The sequence below is a fragment of the Trachemys scripta genome, chromosome 9 (assembly GCF_013100865.1).
Source record: "Trachemys scripta elegans isolate TJP31775 chromosome 9, CAS_Tse_1.0, whole genome shotgun sequence".
NCBI classification, from domain to species: Eukaryota; Metazoa; Chordata; order Testudines; family Emydidae; genus Trachemys; species Trachemys scripta.
Genome location: NC_048306.1, coordinates 21,687,034 through 21,705,928, shown reverse-complemented (window position 1 = coordinate 21,705,928; position 18,895 = coordinate 21,687,034). Strand labels below are relative to the sequence as shown.

The 18,895-nt window shown below is 45.7% G+C and overlaps 1 protein-coding gene across 7 annotated transcripts in view; it reads left to right on the top strand.

Annotated features, from left to right (window-relative positions):
• The window catches only part of ARHGEF9 (Cdc42 guanine nucleotide exchange factor 9), a 270,682-nt gene that overhangs the window by 231,714 nt on the left and 20,073 nt on the right, over positions 1 to 18,895 (top strand). For all 7 annotated transcript variants that reach the window (XM_034781031.1, XM_034781030.1, XM_034781037.1 and 4 more), the window contains one exon: positions 1,737 to 1,868. In XM_034781031.1, the coding sequence (XP_034636922.1) occupies positions 1,737 to 1,868 (132 nt within the window). The remainder of the gene's footprint in view (positions 1 to 1,736; positions 1,869 to 18,895) is intronic.

Sequence of the window (18,895 nt, the reverse complement as noted above, 5' to 3'; positions counted from 1 at the left end):
CTGTGCAAGTGTGCAGGGCTCAACCAGCTCTGATGAGGTGCACAGAGACCATGGTGATGAGCGCAAGATAGACAGAGAAATACCTCACTAAGGCTGCACGGGAGCTGTGTGGCAGTTGCTGCAGCAGTGGGAACTGAACACGCTGTGACAATGCATTAGCTATGACTCAGTGAATTTTCCCTTGTCACTGGACCCAAACATTCATTTAGAATAAATGAGCGATCTTAACTACAGATTGGCCTGAACTGGGCCTCAAGTCTAACCTTCCCACACAAAGAAACGGTGGGGGAGGGTTCAATTTTGGTTCTACCTGCACATGCGAATCCAGAAGGGAGCCTGTTTTCTGGAACCCATTTGAGTGTGACTGAAGTGGCACGAGAACAGCTATTCCCACAAGATTTCCACCATATCAGGCTGAAGCCTTACTAGCTGTTCATCATCGTCTAACCCTAAACTGAGCCCTGGTCCAGCCACAAATCCAGAACCTAATCTGGATCCAGATCCAAACAACTGTCTACTCACTTTTTAACCCTTGCTTCTGAGTCCTGTCCCTGCCCTGTAGCCAGAGCCCTTCTGAGTCTGCCTGTGAAGCTTCAGAGTAAGGGGTGCGTCTAGGGCTCACAGAATAAGACAGATACACAGTGCAGGTGGTGGAGAATTCACCCGTTTTAATAAATAGATTTTAATTAACTCAAACGTCCCTCCTCCCCCAAAAATCAAAATCTCAGCCCAATTAGCAGAGGGTGAATGGATTTGTTCTCTCAGAGTGGGAGAGGAGCTGTGTTTTCAAGACCATCTGCTCATGAGTCCTTTAAAAAAAATGTTGGAGAAGAAAACAAGCTTTAACCTGAGGGGGAGAAAAGAAGGGGGAAGGCGTTCTGGCAGCCTGCGGCGGGGGGCTTTGACAGCGTGTGGGGATGGACGCTGCCACCCTGAACAAGGGTGGTCCTGACAGCTTGGACTGGGGGCTCTAATCCCCTGCAAAGGGGGAGTGGTTAACAATCTGTAAGGAACGGCTTTGACAGCCCCAGGAGGCAGGGAACCAACAGTCTGTTTTGGTTTACTCTGATGCCCAGCCCTACATGGGGGGGGGGGGGGCCTTGAGATGAGGAGATCTCCTGAGAGCCTGAAGGGAGAGGGGTTTGACAGGGAAATTGCTCCAGTGGCCGATGGGTGGAGGGGCTCTGATTGCTGCCCAGGGAGAAGGAGGGAATTGCTTTGATGGCCTGAATGGCACAGCTCTGATAAGTTAAAGAATGGGTGGTTCCCCTCACAGCCCTGCCTGAGGGTAGCCTCTCAGAACCTGCATTATTGGCTTCTTCTGACAGCCTCCATAGCTGAGAATCTGACCACCTGGGGAAGAGGGGTACTCAGGCAGCTTGTGATGGGAAGCAGGGACACTGACAGCATGGAAGGGAGACTTTGTGGTGAAAGGGGACCTCTGGCAGTTTGTGATGGGAAGCAGGGACAGTGGCAGGCTGTGAGGGGAGCCTGTGTTGATGGAGGGAGCTCTGGAAGCTTGTGAAGGGCAGTGAGGATACTCACAGCCTGTGAGGGGCATTGGTGGAGGTGAGGGCTCTAGTTTTCTGGTTAAAAAATAAACAGTGGTGCTTTGATGTATCTAGTGGTAGGAGAATCCCCTCGGAATCAGTGCTTCTCTCCACTCCACCCCATATGCCTGCATACATCTGGCTTGGCAAAGTGGCTCACTCTGCCTCGTTCTCTGTGCCCCCTAGGGAGATGACATCTTGGATCGGAGCTCCGAATTGATCTACACCGGGGAGATGTCCTGGATTTACCAGCCTTATGGACGGAACCAGCAGCGCGTTTTCTTCCTCTTTGATCACCAGATGGTTCTCTGCAAAAAGGTAATGAAACCCACATGAAATCAGTGCTGTTCAGGGCACAGTGAGGATGAGGCATTCAGTGCCGAGCATCTTTCGAATGAAGCCATCCCAAAATATTTTCCAGGGCTGGAAGGCAGCAACTCTCACAAAGGGGGAAATGTAGCAGGGAATAGAGCTGAAATTTAGACCGGGTAGAGTTTATTTTTCCAAGCTAGTTACCATGAGGGGAGACTGCAAGAAACAGGGTTTCTGGCTGTCTCAAGATTTGTTGGGTTGTCCCAGTTTTATTAGGTGGAGCCTGCAGGAATTTTCACCGGTCATAAAACCAGACATCAGAGCCATGAAACATAATGATGTTATGACATTGCATCAGAGCTTGAAGATATTTTGGCAGGACATGATGATGTTGGATTAAGAGGTCACAGGGAAGGATTTGGCCAAGAAAAAGTCCAAAAGGTGGGAATGGTTGTTCCAGGGAGGGAGCAATGGAAGCAGGAAGTAATGGGGGAGGAAAGCAAGTGAGGATGAGTGTCCCACTGTAGGGGAAACAGTAGAAGGCCGGACTGGTGAGCATTACAGTGAGGAATGGATGGAGGGGCAGAGGAAAGTTACAGTGAGGAGAATAGGCAGAGGGGACAGAGGGCAAGGTCACATTGAGGGGAATGGACGGGAGAGGTCAGTGGGGAAGGTCACGGTGAGGGAATGGATGGAGTCACAGGGGAAAGTTACAGTAAGGGGAATAGATGGAAGTGCTGGAGAAGGTCACAGTGAGGGAAATGGACAGAGGGAACAGAGGAAGGTCTTGGTGAGGGGAATGGCTGCTGTTTTTCCTGTGGAACAAATATTTCGGTTATGAAGCATTTCCCATATGAGACCTATAAATATGTGCATGAGATGTTTGTCGATTTCTGAGAGAAGCGTAAAAGCTCTGACTGTATGCTGTAGCTGTTCCCCCAGGATCGGTGGCAGGCACTGAACACCCATGTGGTCAAACCTGAAAATTGCTGTAAAATGAGCAAAAAAATCCACACTGCTGGATGGCTCGACACCCCGAGCAGAGAAGCAAAAAGTTGTTTTTTTCACACAAAGGATCATGAGGAATGGAAAACAGTGACTCAAACGCTGTTGAGCCGTCTCCTTAGCGTGAGGCCTGTCCCTCCATTTTAGACCCAGATTTCCTTCATCCCACCCAGATCTGGCCAGCCTGCACTTCTATCTTGTGCATTCTAGACACCAGAAACACTGAATCACGGAACAGAGGTTATAACACACTGAGAGGATTTTATGCTAGCAGCAAATCCCACCTCCATTTGTCAGCTGCGTGCCTTGCTCATTTTCTCATGTGTCCCTTATTTTGGCTCTTTGCCCCACGTTCACTTTTGGGTGTCGGTTGCAGTGTATGATCTGGAATCAGATGACCCCAGCATTTCTGTATGAACTGTGACACCTGGCACTTGAGCAGACAGGTCAGGGACTCAGTTATAATGGTCATTCCAGCCTGTAGAGGTAACACCAAGCAAAGATCTGGGCTATGCAAGGCTGGCATTGCCTGTCATCTCTCATACAGTGGTGTGTGATCTAAACCTAAGCTTCATGAAACCACCAGCACAAGCTACTTGTTGGCTTATCAGGCACACATCTGAATGGAGGCTCATCGTTAAGGTAGGGAAGGGTGATCAAGCGTACCAATCGTGTAACCTTTTAGTATCAGCACTGACATATGTACCAGTGGCTGGCAACCCTGCTGTAAACAATGCTGTCATAATGCGAGCCCCCTGCCTATCAGCCTGTGATGATGTTCTAGTCTCATTAACATAACCTTGAGTCATTATTCTGACAAAAGACTAAGGAAAGCATCAGTATCTGAAGTGACAGAGCTCATAAATCCTGGATATTTCTGTCTTCTGAGAGATCTGAACTCATCGACTTTTGTGCTGTAGATATACATGCAGGGGGAGTCCCTTGGATCAACTGCAAGCCTGAATGAGAATAACCCACGGATGCCACAGCCCTGCCTTCTCAGGCTGTGTTCTTGTCAGGTCTCGTATGTGAAGTGAGGGTTGAGCATGGTCAAAATGTGGATGGGAGCCCTCCAAGGAATACCCAGGTACTGAGGAAATGGTGTGGATAGCTCTTAAGTCACTATGGAACCACTGCTCCAGCACTAGGGGCAGCTGTGGCCTGGATAATTCAGGAGGGTGGTATTTTTCCTTCTGAGTTACGGCTGACTGGATTTCTGCTTTCTGAAGATTTTTTTTCTTTCTTTCTCATTGCTTTTCCTTTTACACTCTTCCTGGCACTGTGAAATGAACTCCTGTAGTCAGAGAACAGTCAAGCTGAGACCGAGCGTATAAGCAGCTTGATTTGAACTTAGCTCCTAAACTTCCACCGTGACTCTGAATTTCTAATTTCTTAAAGCAAAATTCAGTTTTGTTTGCATCAGGCCGGCTCATGCAAGGTAATGAGCATCTCCTGAAAGATGCCAAATGGCCTCAAGTCCCATTGGAATCAGACACAGGCCTTTAGTGAGGTCACTGGGAGCTGAGGGTGCTCAGTGGCAAGGATTGGGTCTGTTAAGTTCACACACTAGCACCTTCTCCCCTTATTCACTCATTCTGGCACTTCCTTTCGCTCATATATATCAGTTCCTCCACTCAGTAGGGTTTGGAGGACACCATATTCCATGCATGTCTTCACAGGAGAATCGAACAAGACCCCTAATCATTTTGAGGTCTATCCTAGCTCATCGGGTGGGTATCAGCCCATTTCCGGGAGGAAAAGAATTCATATCGGAAAATGAACAAGCACTAGCGGTACTAGTTGGCACTCTTGTAAGGCACAGAGGTTAAGAGTTGAAGGTAGTGTCCCTGGTGACTAAACTAACCACTCATCTTGTGAAGCCATCCTTCCAGGTCAGGATGGCCACACAGGTTTACAGGCCCTTTGTGTGTCTGCAGTACCTGCCTCTGTCTGTGCATTATTGATTGTGCTTATGATGTTAATCTTGTACCTTTGCCAGCACGAAAATCCAGTTTTTATTTTTTTTTAAATGTGTGTTTTTAAGCACGTTCTTCCTTCTTTATAGCAGTGTCCTTGAGTATTATTTTAAAGATTGTCTGAATAAGGGATTGACACTAGAGTTATGCCACAGTTTGGATTCACACATGCTGTAGACTTAAACCAGAGTCATATACAGCATGTGTTGTCATGACACTGGGGTCAGGCTCTCCTGTTGGGGATTACAAGAAGCAGCCAATTAGCTAATTAGGATTCAGAGAGGTTCAGACAAGTCCAGTATTGCCTACCCCATGCACTGAAAAATCATGAGTCGAGCCTCAAAAAATCATCATGTTGGCTTAAAAATCAGGAGATTTACAAATATAGTAAGATTGGGTTCTTTTGCTTTGCCTTCTGGTTTTGGAACCTTTAGGGTGCACTCAGGTCAAGTTTGCAGGCTTTTCTCCCCAGTGGTAGAGACTGAAACTTACTTTTTTTAAAAAATGGAAGCTGAGGGTCTCTTGTGGTCATGTGACTTCAGGAGCCAGGGCTTTAAGGAAAACACTAATTATCACAAGACTTGTGCTCACACTGGGAGAGTTGGCAACATTGTCTTGCTCTCTCCTCAGCTCCAATGCAGTTTTTCCCCAAGTTGCTTCTCCACAGCACTGCCTCGTGCTGTACTGCTTCTTCCTGGAGTGCGCTTCTCGTCTTTGTTCACCCCGATCAATCAGTTTGGGCCATTGCATTTGGTACCTCCAGCAAAAAAGCATTCTACCCTATCCCCAGCCTCCGCTTACCTGAACCGTAGCTTCACTTCACCTTGCCCACTGCTCTCTCAAGATAATACCAATGAAAATGACAAGTATTCACGCTGCCATGCAGGAATTCTGCCCCTGAACTACCCGCAGGTAGGCTGAGTTGGATGGAGGATGTGACTCTGTCTCAGTGACTGACTTCCATTTACTGCATTAAGCAAACCGGTCTCTGTGGTAATCCGCTTTCTCAGTTTAGCACTAAAGTCTTTTTTGTCTCTCCCATGTTCTTCCAGCTCCTTTTAATTCTTCTTGGGAAGCAACCGGGACACAACCACTTTTTCTTCTGCTTCCTTCGTTATCTGTCACATCTCTGTAAAAGTCTCCTACAGCCCAACTCATTCCCTTCTCTCCTCCCCCCTGCTTTCCTCTGAGTTCACGTCAGCTCCTGGAAAACGTTGGCACCCACAGCTGTACACACATTATGCATGGTGTGCACCATTGGAAGGATGTCAATTGGGGGCAGGGCTGCCCGGGGGAGGGGGCTCAAAAGGTGCATGCCAGGTCTCAGCGCCACTCACTGAAATTTTAGTTTTTTAAGTGTGTGTTGTGCCGCGACGTGTAAGATTCAAAAGTGTGTGCTTAGATGCCATGCTAAACGAAAGTGAGAGTGGTTCAGCTGTGTATAACATGACAAATTTCGGAGAGTGCCTGCTGAGCATACCTCAATTCCTTTTCCAGCTCACACACATTTCTAAGGAGTCAGCAACCCCTTACACCTGAGGTACTGCTTTCTGCATACATCATACAGGCTTTTACATTTTCAATACTGTAGTGGGAGAGCGCGACATGGGCTAGTGGCCTGAGCAGGGGACTGGGATTCAGGATCTCTCCAGTTCTAATCCCAGCACTGACAGATTCCTTTGTCTTAACCTCAGCATTGTTTTCTCTGGTCTATAAAATGTCAAGGGCATGGTGTCTGGATTAATCAGTAGAGCACTTTGAAAAGTATGATGTATTATTGGCTGTAGGGTCTTAGAGGGATAACTTAGCCTTTGTGATGCCATGGAATTCATGTGCTGGAGAAGATTCCATCTCATCTACTTTTATCCAGTTTCTTCATAGCTGATTTACATGTAGAGGGTTATTCATTTTATGAGATCTATTCTATCATGGTGTCTTGCCCCAGAGTTACTGTATTTCAAAATGCTGCTTCTGCTAGGCACCTTACTGCAGGCTACATCTACATTTGGAGTGAGGGGTGTGGTTCCAGTTCGCGAAGACATACTCATGCTAGCTCTCATCGAGGTGCGGTAGCACAGGTGAGCGGTGGTACAGGCTCCATTGAGTTCAGGTGGGTTTGTAGTAGGTGCAACTAGCCTCTCACGGCTGCTCATGCTCCTGCCTGAGTTGGATTCAGTTCTTTGCAACACAAGGAAACTTTAGTCTATTCGATTAACTTCAGGCTGTTCCAGCAGACCTTTAGTTGGATGGGAATGGAGAGGCCATCTTCTCATGGTTGTTTCTCCAAAGTGCTAGCAACAGAATGGTGGAGGCAGAAGAAAGAGATAATATGTGAGCAAAAGTATTGCCGTCTCTTCTTGTTCTCTGAACTGGAACGTGGCTGTAGAGTATGTGGTTAACCACAACATGGGTTTTGCAGAAGAAACTGTGGGTTGGTTTCCGTAATGTGAAAATCCTTGTAGGAGGGGAAGAAGGGAATCAATGGAGTGGGAGGCAAGCACTGCCCTCTGCTCCATTTATCATCTGTCTATAACCAGGGAAGAATAATACATATTCCAGTAGAGTAACCTTAATTACCAAGAGATGAAGTCAATCCTAACTGATGTTAGAGTTAAAAGATTGCCTTAAAGGCATAGAGCCTCTTTTTCTCCCCTCCCTGAAGTTGAGAGAGTTTGACACAGAGATACTTTAAATTTACAAATCACATCACTTAACATCTGGCATTCTGACACGGAGTATTAATTATGATCTTAGCTTGTTATGTCTTGGGGTACTCAAGGGGCATATGGTGTAATAGACGGTGGATCTGCAATGTTTCTCCTCTGGCTCGCAGCCCTAGTTTCCCCAAAGGGTGCAAAAGCACATTGGCATCAGATTAGAAGTGACAGGAGAACAGGCAAAGGGTTAAAAATGTTTATGTATTGAATTAGGCATTCCTTTTGTCAACGGTGGAGCTGCTCTAGATGGGGCTTCCTGTTCAGCACCTCCTGACAGAGCGGAAAAAGATCAGTGGCTGCGTGAAATGCATTTGGATTTCATTTGCACTTTTAATGTGTCTGTTGTAATCAAGATGCAATGTAAATTCCAGGTTGTCTTTCCCCTGAGCTCCAGGAGCAAAGACTGTTGGGCGAGAGGCAGAATGAGAGTAGCTTAATAGCAATAGCAGACCATTCTGCTAGGAATAGCTGCACTATCTGAAGTATTATTGTTTTACTCACCGGCTGTAATGCCGTTGAAGGACAAGGTTCCATGCAGTGAGTTTAAAGAGACAATCCCCTGCCCTTAGATTTTTATGTTTGAGACGGTCCAATTCCTCTATAGCCCTTTTCGAAAACACACGAGTGACACCTTGCTCCAAGCTGCAACCCAATCAAAACAAAATTCTCGCTCTCACTTCAATCCAACGGGGTCTTGCAGTTCTCTCCTAGAATCTGACTTACAAAGACAGTGAAAGGCTGGGACAGCTACTAGTCCATTTGTGTTATTTTAGGTGGTTTTCCAGTCACATGGAGCATGGTTATATTTTTCCATCCTCTTCTCCCCATCACTGGGGCATTTAATGAAAACCCCTGTGCTGCCAGCCACTCCTGATTCTAGCCTGCAGAGTGGGGGTGAGGGGAACAGGTCAACTTGTATTTGAAATGGCAGTACCATAGAGAGTTGGCAATTGTATATTGCACTTGCAGTCAAGGCGTTTTAGATTGTGGCCGTGTCAGGTGCCATAGGTTAAACATGGTCAAGCCTAATCTGCCCTTGTGTAAGACCAGGGCTGGCTCCAGGCACCAGCTTCTCAAGCAGGTGCTTGGGGCGGCGGCTCCAGAGAGGGGCGGCACGTCCAGATATTCAGCGGCAATTCGGCGGACGGTCCCTCACTCCGCCTGGGAGCGAAGGACCTCCCGCCGAATTGCCGCCGCAGATCATGATCGCGGCTTTTTTGTTTTGTTTTGTTTTGGCTGCTTGGGGTGGCCAAAACCCTGGAGCCGGCCCTGTGTAAGACACCACCAAGGAAAACCCAGGAGACTGAGGAAGGTGATTCAGCACAGAGTACTCCTCCCAGTGCCCTGGCTTGATGTCTAACGCCAGGCTTTTGAGAGGTATCAGGTCAACTGATATTATTTATTACGTACCTAGCATGCAACAGGGGGAAGGGCTCTTCTATCAACCCACCCTCTAACCCGGGGCTAGAACCCTGCATAAAGCTGTTGAAGTTCTGCTAATTCACTGTGGCAGGTGCTGCTTGTTAGTGGGTGTGGCCCTCTAGAGAGGTAGCTAGGACAGACGATGTCCTGGGGAGCAAGATCACTAGGGCCAGCCAAGCTCAAGGAGGAAGCTTATGCTGAGGCTTATATTGCGTTAGTTATCAATAAAGCCAAAATCCAGAAGGGCTGAGTTTGGATGTTGCCTCAGGCCCTGTGTGCTCTGTTGTGGGTGGGGATGGGACTTAGTCTGTTCATATAAAATAAAGGTGTGCAAAATGCCAACTGCCAAATTCATCCATGATGTGATTACCTCAGGTCTCTGCCCTGAGGAGCAGAAAGTTGAGCCCTCGTGCTGCAATGTTCTCTCGCCATTACCATTTGAAAACCCTGAGAACAAATTGAAGGAGTCAGAAAAACAAGTTGACGTATCCGAAGAAGGGTTTCCTATCTCTCCCTGTTGCTAATTTATTAGAAACAAAATCATCCTTGCCTCACTGCTTTAGATACAATGTGACTGGGCTTTAGGTGGAATGAGACATCAAAATGCCACTGATGTTCCACAAAACATACTGAGCAAAAGAACATTTCCGCATAAATGCTTTCAGCTTCTCTCTCTCCTCCTCCCTCGCCCCATGCTTCATGAAACTGGCAAGAATGAATCAAGTGTCTCTTTCAAAACTCACTAGACAGGCACGACTGAATAATTTGGCAGGAATCTGGCGACCTCCCAACACAGCCGTCCTTGTGAGGGAAGGGATTACATAAACTTGTGTCTCGTGGATTTGGGTTCCTCTCTCTTCACAAATCAGCCACTGAGGATACAAGTAACAAGCACTTCCCCTCTTCATAGAGATTCTCTGGCAGTAGTTGAGTGCTTTAAGTTGTATCCAGGGAGTTCGTGCTACATTTTATTGCTTCTAATATGATCCAGCTCTCCCTGATGCATTCTAAGGCCCTGAGTTCCTATGCGCTGGTTGTGGTTCAGTCTAAATTGTTATGGCCCAAAGACAGTGTAGCAGCAAAGTGCACCGTCACTGATGTCTTTGTGTCCTCTTATTTCTTTGACTTGATATGTGAGTGACCTAGAGCTAAGAGGAGAAATGGGGTGTTTCGCCCAAAGAAGGTTTGGGAGTCATAAGAGCTACAACAAAGTCAGCGCCAGAAGCACCATCCAGGGAATGATAATTACACTGATCTGAGTTCATGACTTGCCAGTTCGGGCCATATTAACCCTTGATGTAACTCCATTGACTTCAGTAAAGTTACACAGGGGATGAATTTGGCCCCTCCAGTGTTGGACCAGGGCCAGATTAAATCCCGCTGGACTAATTTCTAAGTCTGATGTTACACTGTCCAGATTCAGTGGTAGAAACAAATGTTAGCAGCTCGTGAGATATCCGGTATTAAAACGCCCTGTATGGGCCTGCAATGCCCCTAGCTCGATAGAAAACAAAACTGTTTCATAATAGACATTTATACAGCAGCTTTCATACAAAACGAGCCCAAAAGCAGATTACCAGCATACAGCGCCACTGAAATGCAGCCAGCTGTGGAGCGGATAGTAGCATACATACACACACAATACACCATTGGAGGAATGCACAGTGGAGGACTGGAAAATCAGGCCCAAGGCATCTCAAGTTAAATGAGCAAGACACTTTTGAAAATGTTGTCCTTATGTCCCTGCAAAGCAGAGCAGATCTCATTCTTTTAAAGGGTCACGCTTAGGTAGTTTAGGTCCCAAATGTAGGTAATGGGGATTTTTTTTTTTAATTTACAAAACTGAATAATACTGAAAAAAATGAAAATACCACGAGACCCATTGTAAAACAGTGTAGTGTGCCATACCCCCATTTCTTACTGCAGACTGTGGGGAGAAGGAAGGGCAGAAACAGGGGCAGCAAGGTGGGAAAATGAGGACAGATTTGAGGAATAAGTTGAAAAACTTGATTTCCCCCATCCACCCAGCTTGACCACTGTCCAAAACAACTAGAAATCACCAGAGATGGGCCTGAACCACACTGGTGGTTTGGTTCCAAAACCCAGATCTGCCTTTCCGCAAAGTTTGCATTTATATCAGTGGTTTGTTATAGGCCTGTGGTATAATCATGTGCTAATTTGAGGGCTCTGCCTGACATCTGAAGATGACTGAGCTTGCAGTTATGTAACGTTTTCTCTTTCAAGTGTCTCCTTAAAACGCAGCTCTCCCATGATGCCTACTAAACACTCAACATTGGCCAGGCAAATGATGTGCTATGATTGCTGCTTTTTACACTAATCATAATCATCTCACTTTTGCCTCATGTTTCGTTCTGTCTGCTTGTTGTATCCACCTCTGTCTTATATTTAGATTATTAGCTCTTCAGGGAAGGGATTGTTTTTTCATTATATGTGTGTACAGTGCCTCGCACAATGGGGCCTGCATCGCTGATTAGCTTGTAGGTCCTACAAATAAATTAATACTAATCAGGGGCGGCTCTATGGTTTTTGGCGCCCCAAGCACGGCAGTGAGGTGGCTTTCGGCGGCACACCTTCGGGCGGTCCGCTGGTCATGCAGATTCGGTGGCATGCCTGCGGGAGGTCCGCCGGTGCCGCGCTTTCAACATTCCTGCCACTGAATTCCCGCCGAAACCGCGGGACCGGCGGACCTCCCACAGGCATGCCGCCGAAGGCAGCCTGACTGCCCTCGCGGCTTGCCGCCCCAGGCACGCACTTGCTGCGCTGGTGCCTGGAGCCGCCCCTGATACTAATAATAAAGAGTTCAGAGCAGAAAGTTCACCATTCATAATTGCAGCAAAAGAACAGCGTGACATTTTGCAGATGGTTTGTGCTGAGCAGGGAATGTGGGGAGCAGGTGAAAGATTCCCCAGATGCCTTGAACATTTCTTGAAAGAAAAATTAAAACAGCTGAGCTAGGTTTGCATCTCTCCTTCAATTCTCCCTTTTCCCCAAACTTGCTAAACAGTTCTTCAGAGGACCTTGAAGTGCTGATCAAAGCATCACATTGTATCATGTGGAAGACGAGTGATTGGAGCTCTTGGGTGACTTCTTTGAATAGGAAAAGGGGAAAATAACCACCAACAAAAAAACAATATCCCCAGATAAGAGTCAGTTCAAAGATTCTGAGTGGATATTGAAAAATGTTTGCATTCCACATCACCTAGCACACATGCATACCAGAACTCCCAACACCCATTCAGGATAGTGCATGCTCACACACCAACACTAACACCCCCACACAGCTTTTCTTACTGACATTTCAGAGTGGAAATAAGCAACCACCACTTCTGTAATGCTTTACTCACAGTACACGCTATGTCACTGTTTCACTTCCAGCACCACGGAGCCCACCCATTACATTTTCTTACTAGTTTGCTGAAGGGGTGACAGGGGAAATAAATTGTCCTTCAAAGTGTTTTCTTCCAGCCAGACTTTTAAAGTTCAATGTTAATCACAAAATCATAGATCATCAGATCAGCTTGTTGGGCCATCAAGTCCTGCAGTGGCTACTAAGCCTGATCAGGCAAAGTGTTTAAGCACGTGCTTACTTTGAGTATATAGGTAGCATTGATGTCAATTGGACTATTTATATGCTTAAAGTTAAACACATGCTTAAGTGTTTGAGGCACAATTCATAGAATCATAGAAGATTAGGGTTGGAAGAGACCTCAGGAAGTCATCCCAATCCAATTCCCTGCTCAAAGCAGAGCCAACACCAACTAAATCATCCCAGCCAAGGCTTTGTCAAGCCGGGCCTTAAAAACCTCTAAGGATGGAGATTCCACCTTAAACAGATTACTGCAACAGAAGTTCAGTTAAACAGAACTCAAGTCTCAAAGATCTGATTCTGGCAACAGATTTCTAGTTAGGTAGCATCAGGGCCGGCTCCAGGGGCGGCAGATTGTTGGAGGTGGCATTCTGCCCAATCCTAGGGCAGCACGGCCGCTTTTTTGTTTTGTTTTGTTCTTGTTCCGCTCCGGCCACCCTGTAGGGGGTGGTGGCGCGGAGAACCAGAGCACCCTGCAGGACAGTCCTCTTCCTTCCCTCCTCGCCGACCGGAGCAGAGCCCTTGTGACAGGAGGCAGCGCAGCGGGAGGGACCGTGTGGCAGTGCCCCCGCTGTAGCCCTGGCCGCCCCCTTCTCTCTCTCTCCCGCCCGCTCCCTCCCTCTCCCCCCCCAAGCCGGCCCCCCTGCACCCGCGCCGCAGGTTTTTTTTCTTTTTTTTTTGCTTTGCTGTTCTGGCCGCCCCGTTTTTTTTTTGCTTGGGGCGGCCAAAAAGCCAGAGCCGGCCCTGGGTAGCATGTCCTTCCCCATCCCATTTGTGCCATCGCCCTGCTACATGCCATCAGAAGAACATTTGGAAGAATTTGGGAAACTAGGTCAATGTAGGCTGTGGTAGCATCACATCTACCATCACTGCTTTGCTTTTGCAGCCTAGGAAACCTTCTCTGTGTGACCATTTGATCTTCACGTTCTAAAACCATTAAGATCATATGCTGAAATATTGTTATTATATTTTTCAGTTCTAAAAATTTCAAAGTGCCTTTTACAGATTAATTAGTTGCAACTCACAACATCCCTGTGTGATAGGCAAATATCCCCCTTTTAAAGATGGGGAAACTGAGGCACAGAGGCGTTGTGATTCATTCAACGTCATACAGCAAGTTATTGTCAGATCAGGATTAGAACTGTAGCGTCCTGACTCCGATCCTTGTGCTTTAAGCACTGCACAATGCTTTCTCTCCTATTAACCTTTTACATATTAGAACACACGAGAGTTTGGGAACCAAAAGAAGTATCCTCAGCGGAAAGACCAATATCCTACAGGTGCAACAAAATATATCTAATGTATATTATGCAAGTAGTATCTTTTATATAGTGGGCTTATAGGAGAGATATATTGACTCACATTAATTCATGAGAAAATGACCCTTTCCATCTGTGCGTTGGGATGGTTCCCTGATTCTCAGGTTCAGTCTGCACTGGTCCCCATTGCAAAGAGAGTAAGAGCAGCTGAGAGGTTGCTCTGACTTATGACAGTGGAGGATAGATGAAGCAGAGCTCTACCATACCGCCGCCTCCCACAATCCTGACAAGCCCTCTCCAACACTCAGCATGACTCTTATATTGGTGGGGTGGCAGCTGACACAGCAGCCATATGCTCGCAAGTTCTCTTGTTCCATGGAGTGTCCTGCTGGGCCATTTGTACTGAGATTTCAATTGGGAACCTGGCCCTTTATGTGCATGAAACACATAATGCTCTTTCCACCTGAGCTCATAGCCTTCTGCAGGATAAGACAGGTACACATCTATCAACTGAACAGCAGATGCATGAGCACACACCTATGCCCTCTAGAGGGCTGGAGGATTAAATATTTAGGATCTAATTTGAAAGGTGCCTCCTTCTGCCATTCTAGTTTGCTTCCCCTTAGAACTGCAACAGTCCTACCTGTTCTTATCTAATAAACACCCTTCCTCTCCTCCTTCATATGCCTCCTTTATACCCCCCTTTTCAGGCTGTCCCTTTTCCTCATCATCCAAACACCTGTTTTCTTTTGTCTTCTGTGTGGTTATCTGATTTAGATTGTGAGCTAGTAGCTAGAAAGGAGGGTCTTGTGGGTAGACACTGGATAGGGACTCAGGAAGATCTTGATTCAGTTCCAGCACTGCCAGGGACTCCCGGTCTGAATTTGAGCAAGTCACATAATTTCTCCCTGCCTCAATTTAGTATCTGTAAAATGGAAGTATTAATACTCCCTTTCTCTCAGACTTTGTGTCTCTTGTCTGTTTACATTAGAAGCTCCTCAGAATGGGGATTTTGCCTTACTGAGTATGTACGGCATGTAGCATGATTGGGATCTCAAGTTTGGTTGGGGCCTCTTGACTCTATTATAATCCAAATAATAGAAAGGTCTCCTGGGCACTTCAGAGATGGCTGCATTGCAGTAATGAGAGAAGTAATTCCTGCACACAGTCCATTAAAGGAGCTGGGAACCTTTGGAATCAAATATACACTCTATAGACATACATTAGGTTTCAGATCTTTCATTCCGGGCATATATATATATATATTCACATACCAAATATATATGTGTGTGTGTGTGTGTGTAACTAGATATGGATACTGTAGTTAGATTTTGCTGATGCGGAGGTTGTTATTTATGGTGAATTGATTATAGGGGCCCGTTATATTTTGAGAGCTGTGATTGACTTCATGGGAGTATGGGCAGGTTCTGTTATAGATAGTTTGTATGTTTTTATTGTATGTGAAAGCTCATAGAGTCCTGGGCAGGTGATTTAAAATTCAGTTGAAGAATAAATAATATCCCTCTATTGAGTTATATGGACTTGGGGCTGGGAGTATGATGGCAAAGATGGCTAACCAGTTAGAAAATAGAATCTTGTACCAGTTGCCATGACTGCCTGCTGAGACTGAACTTTCTGGGAAATCAATGGTACTGGCAAGACTATTCCAGCCCTAGACACTTTTTGTTTTCTGTGGATTGGTACAGCCCTCCTCTTGCTCTTATCACTGTGAACATTCAAGAACCCCTGAAAACAACTCGCTGTTCAGGCATGCTAGTTGGATTAGAATATACAGCTACAAAGTGGAGAATGTTCCTTCTTCCTGTTTCCCATAGTAGCAAAAAGGGAATTTGTTGAATGCATGGAGCAGTTGGCATGGGTTCTAAGATGTACTATGTTTGAACTCTGTAGCCATTATGTATCACTTTGAATTATTTAGTCTTTTGTCAATTTCAATATGTTTCTTTTATATTCTTGGGATTGCTTAGCATCCCTCAGGTGGCTGAAAATTCCTGTTAAGCTTAAGGCTAAAGACTCTAGGGAGCCTGGTGGAAAAAGAAAAGGTGAACTAGCTTCCTTAAAAAAATGTTTTCTTAATATGCAGTTCTTTTATCTAAAGTCAGCTTTGTGAAAGTGACAGGGGCTTCATGTTTATTGTTTTACAGTGATTTCCACATCAAATTGTTTAAAGTACAAGAACAGAAAAAAAGGTGTTTCTTCTAACTGTCCACTATGCAAATTCAGTCTGGGATCTGATGGTCAAGCTGGGTTCTTTCTTGTTAGTGCATCTTCACCAGCAATAAATATTTTCTGGGCTGCATGTTGCCCCCAGTGGCACATGTGCAATTCTGTTGCTTTCATATTCTTCACTTGGTGACAGAAAGCAACCCTGTCATTTTCATATTGTTCTCTCAGGGGCACCTGTGAAACTATGGATATGTCCACACTGCAATTAAAAACCGGGGGCTGGCCCATGCCAGCTAATTTGGCCTTACGGGGCTCAGGCTTGCAGGACTGGGGCTCGCAGGGCAGTTTAATTGTAGTGTAGATGTTGGGGCTTGCACTGGAGCCCAGGCTCTAGGACCCCGTGAGTTGGGAGGGCAACCTGGGCAACACAGTTAAACCAACCTAACTCCTGGTATAGACAGTGTTAAGTCAATGGGAGAATTCTCCCATCGATGTAGCTACTGCGTCTCAGGAAGGTGGTGTACCTATGCCAATGAGAGAAGCCCTCCTGTCAGCATAGGTAGCATCTTCACTGAAGCGCTACAGCAGCACAGCTGCGCCGCTTCAGCATTTTAAGCATAGACCTGCCCTAAGTGTTTTGACCAGGGTAATTTTCTTAAATGACAGGGTTGTTTCTACCTATTCTATTGGGAAATTATATCACAATTTAATACATCCTATTGTTAGAAAGTTTTCCATTATGTATTCAGTCTGAAATTTCCTGTCTTTTCTTTCCCTACTTTGCTAGAATAAGATACTTGCAAAGCATATTGTTTAATGGATTGTTTCATTGGGAGTTTTAGGGGAAATATTAAGACTAAAAGCTTCTAGACATTATCCTCTCTCACCATCATTAATACCATTAAGCAGATTCATAAAACAGCTCTTGTGAGATCTTATGCCAAGTTCATTTGTTTTCTTTATTTCAGGAATTTTTATAAGACATATCCTAAGGACATTCACCATTTAATCTTGTTCAATTACATAAATGTTGTGTGTTGATTTTATTGGTGCTGTTAGATTATTCCTCTGATATGTTATTTATCTTTATTGCATTTTCAAAATAGTTGAAAAATAAAATAGGAAGGAAAATGGCTTGCTGTTTAAATGATCAAGATAAATGAACTTTGTACAACCGAGTATTGGTTTATGAGCCCTGCGGAAGAACCTAGCCTTAATTTTGTCTTGTTCAAATTGGCTATTTAAATATTAAAGCCTTATAACTGGTTCTCCATATAGAATCAGGTTCCTATTTAATTAATCTCCTATTTTCTGATGACCTGGCTTTTTTATGCTGTGGTCATATAAATAGTTTATACAGCAGGCCTGATTCTCTGCTCAGTACATCAGAGTGAATCAGGAAAAGCTCCACTGCAGATAATACAAATGTTACTGTTGTAAAACTGGTTTAAGCAAAAGGAGAATCAGGCTTCTCAGTATTTATTTTATATCCTCTTTTTGGGGGGAAGGAGGGAGAGAAAAATGTCTGAGTGATGTTTTTCGCTTACAACTCTTCAAACCTGCATTTTCACACCTATGTCTGATAAACTGACATAGCATCTCTCAGTGTACTTATTTAGTGACACCTTCCTGTGGCTTTTTCAGGCATCTGCAGTGAACACAGTTTATGCTTCAGTCCAAGGAATCAGGATAGCTGATGCAGAGCACGGTGGCAAAAACAGCAGCAATGGGGCCCTGGGTGTGCTAGACGTGTCAAGCGGCTCAATGAATCGTGTGCATTTTTAGCTGAGCCATTAAACAGTAATAACAAATAATGATTTTTCTTCTTCCTCCCCAAAATGGTAAAGGTGGGAGAAAGGGCCATTAAAACAAAGGGAGCGAGGAAAGCCAAGGGGTGATCATACATAATACTGAAAGGTATAAATATCATGGAGGGAGAACAATGTTGAAGTATCCCAAGCATAATGGGATGGAACTGAGCTAAGGGTAATTACAGGCTGAATGTTCCCAGCAATGAAGTCTGTAAGAGTGGAAAAAGTGGTGGGAAACCCCCCTCTCTTGTGATATGTAGAACTAGCTTGGACAAAGCACAAGTCTACTAGGAGCTAATGTGCAAAATGACCTATAAGGTCTACCCCAGGGGTCGGCAACGTTTGGCATGTGGCTCGCCAGGGTGCTTACCCTGGCGGGCCGGGCCAATTTATTTACCTGCGGACGTGGCAGGTTCGGCCGATCACGGCCCCCACTGGCCGTAGTTCGCCGTCCTGGGCCAATGGGGGCTGCGGGAAGCGGCACAGGCGAGGAATGTGCTGGCTGCAGCTTCCCGCCTCTCCCATTGGCCCGGGACGGCGAACCGCGGCCAGTGGGGGCTGCGATCGGCCGAACCTGTCGCGTCAGCAGGTAAATAAACTGGCCTGGCTCGCCAGGGTGCTTACCCTGGTGAGCCGTGTGCCAAACGTTGCTGACCCCTGGTCTACCCTTTTCTATCTCCAGTTTGTACATTTCTGTGAACCACTTTAGGAGCATAGGTACTAGATCAAATTAGTGGTCCCTCTTGTCAAGTTTCCTGTCATCTGCACAACAGTGCCAAGTACCAGATGCTTCAGAAGAAGGTGTAAAATCCATGTAATCGTCAGTCATGGAATAAACTACTTGCTGGGGGAAGTTTCTTCCTGATCACAAGCAGTTAATAGTGGCTATTTTATGCCCCAAAGCATGAGGGTTATATCAAGTGTACATTTTTATCGTATCTAGCCTTTATCTACCCTATTAATTTAGCCAAAAATTAAAGTATCGTATATACTTGATCATAAGCCTGTTTGTTTATAAGCTGACCCTTCCAAGATGGATAAGTAAAAAT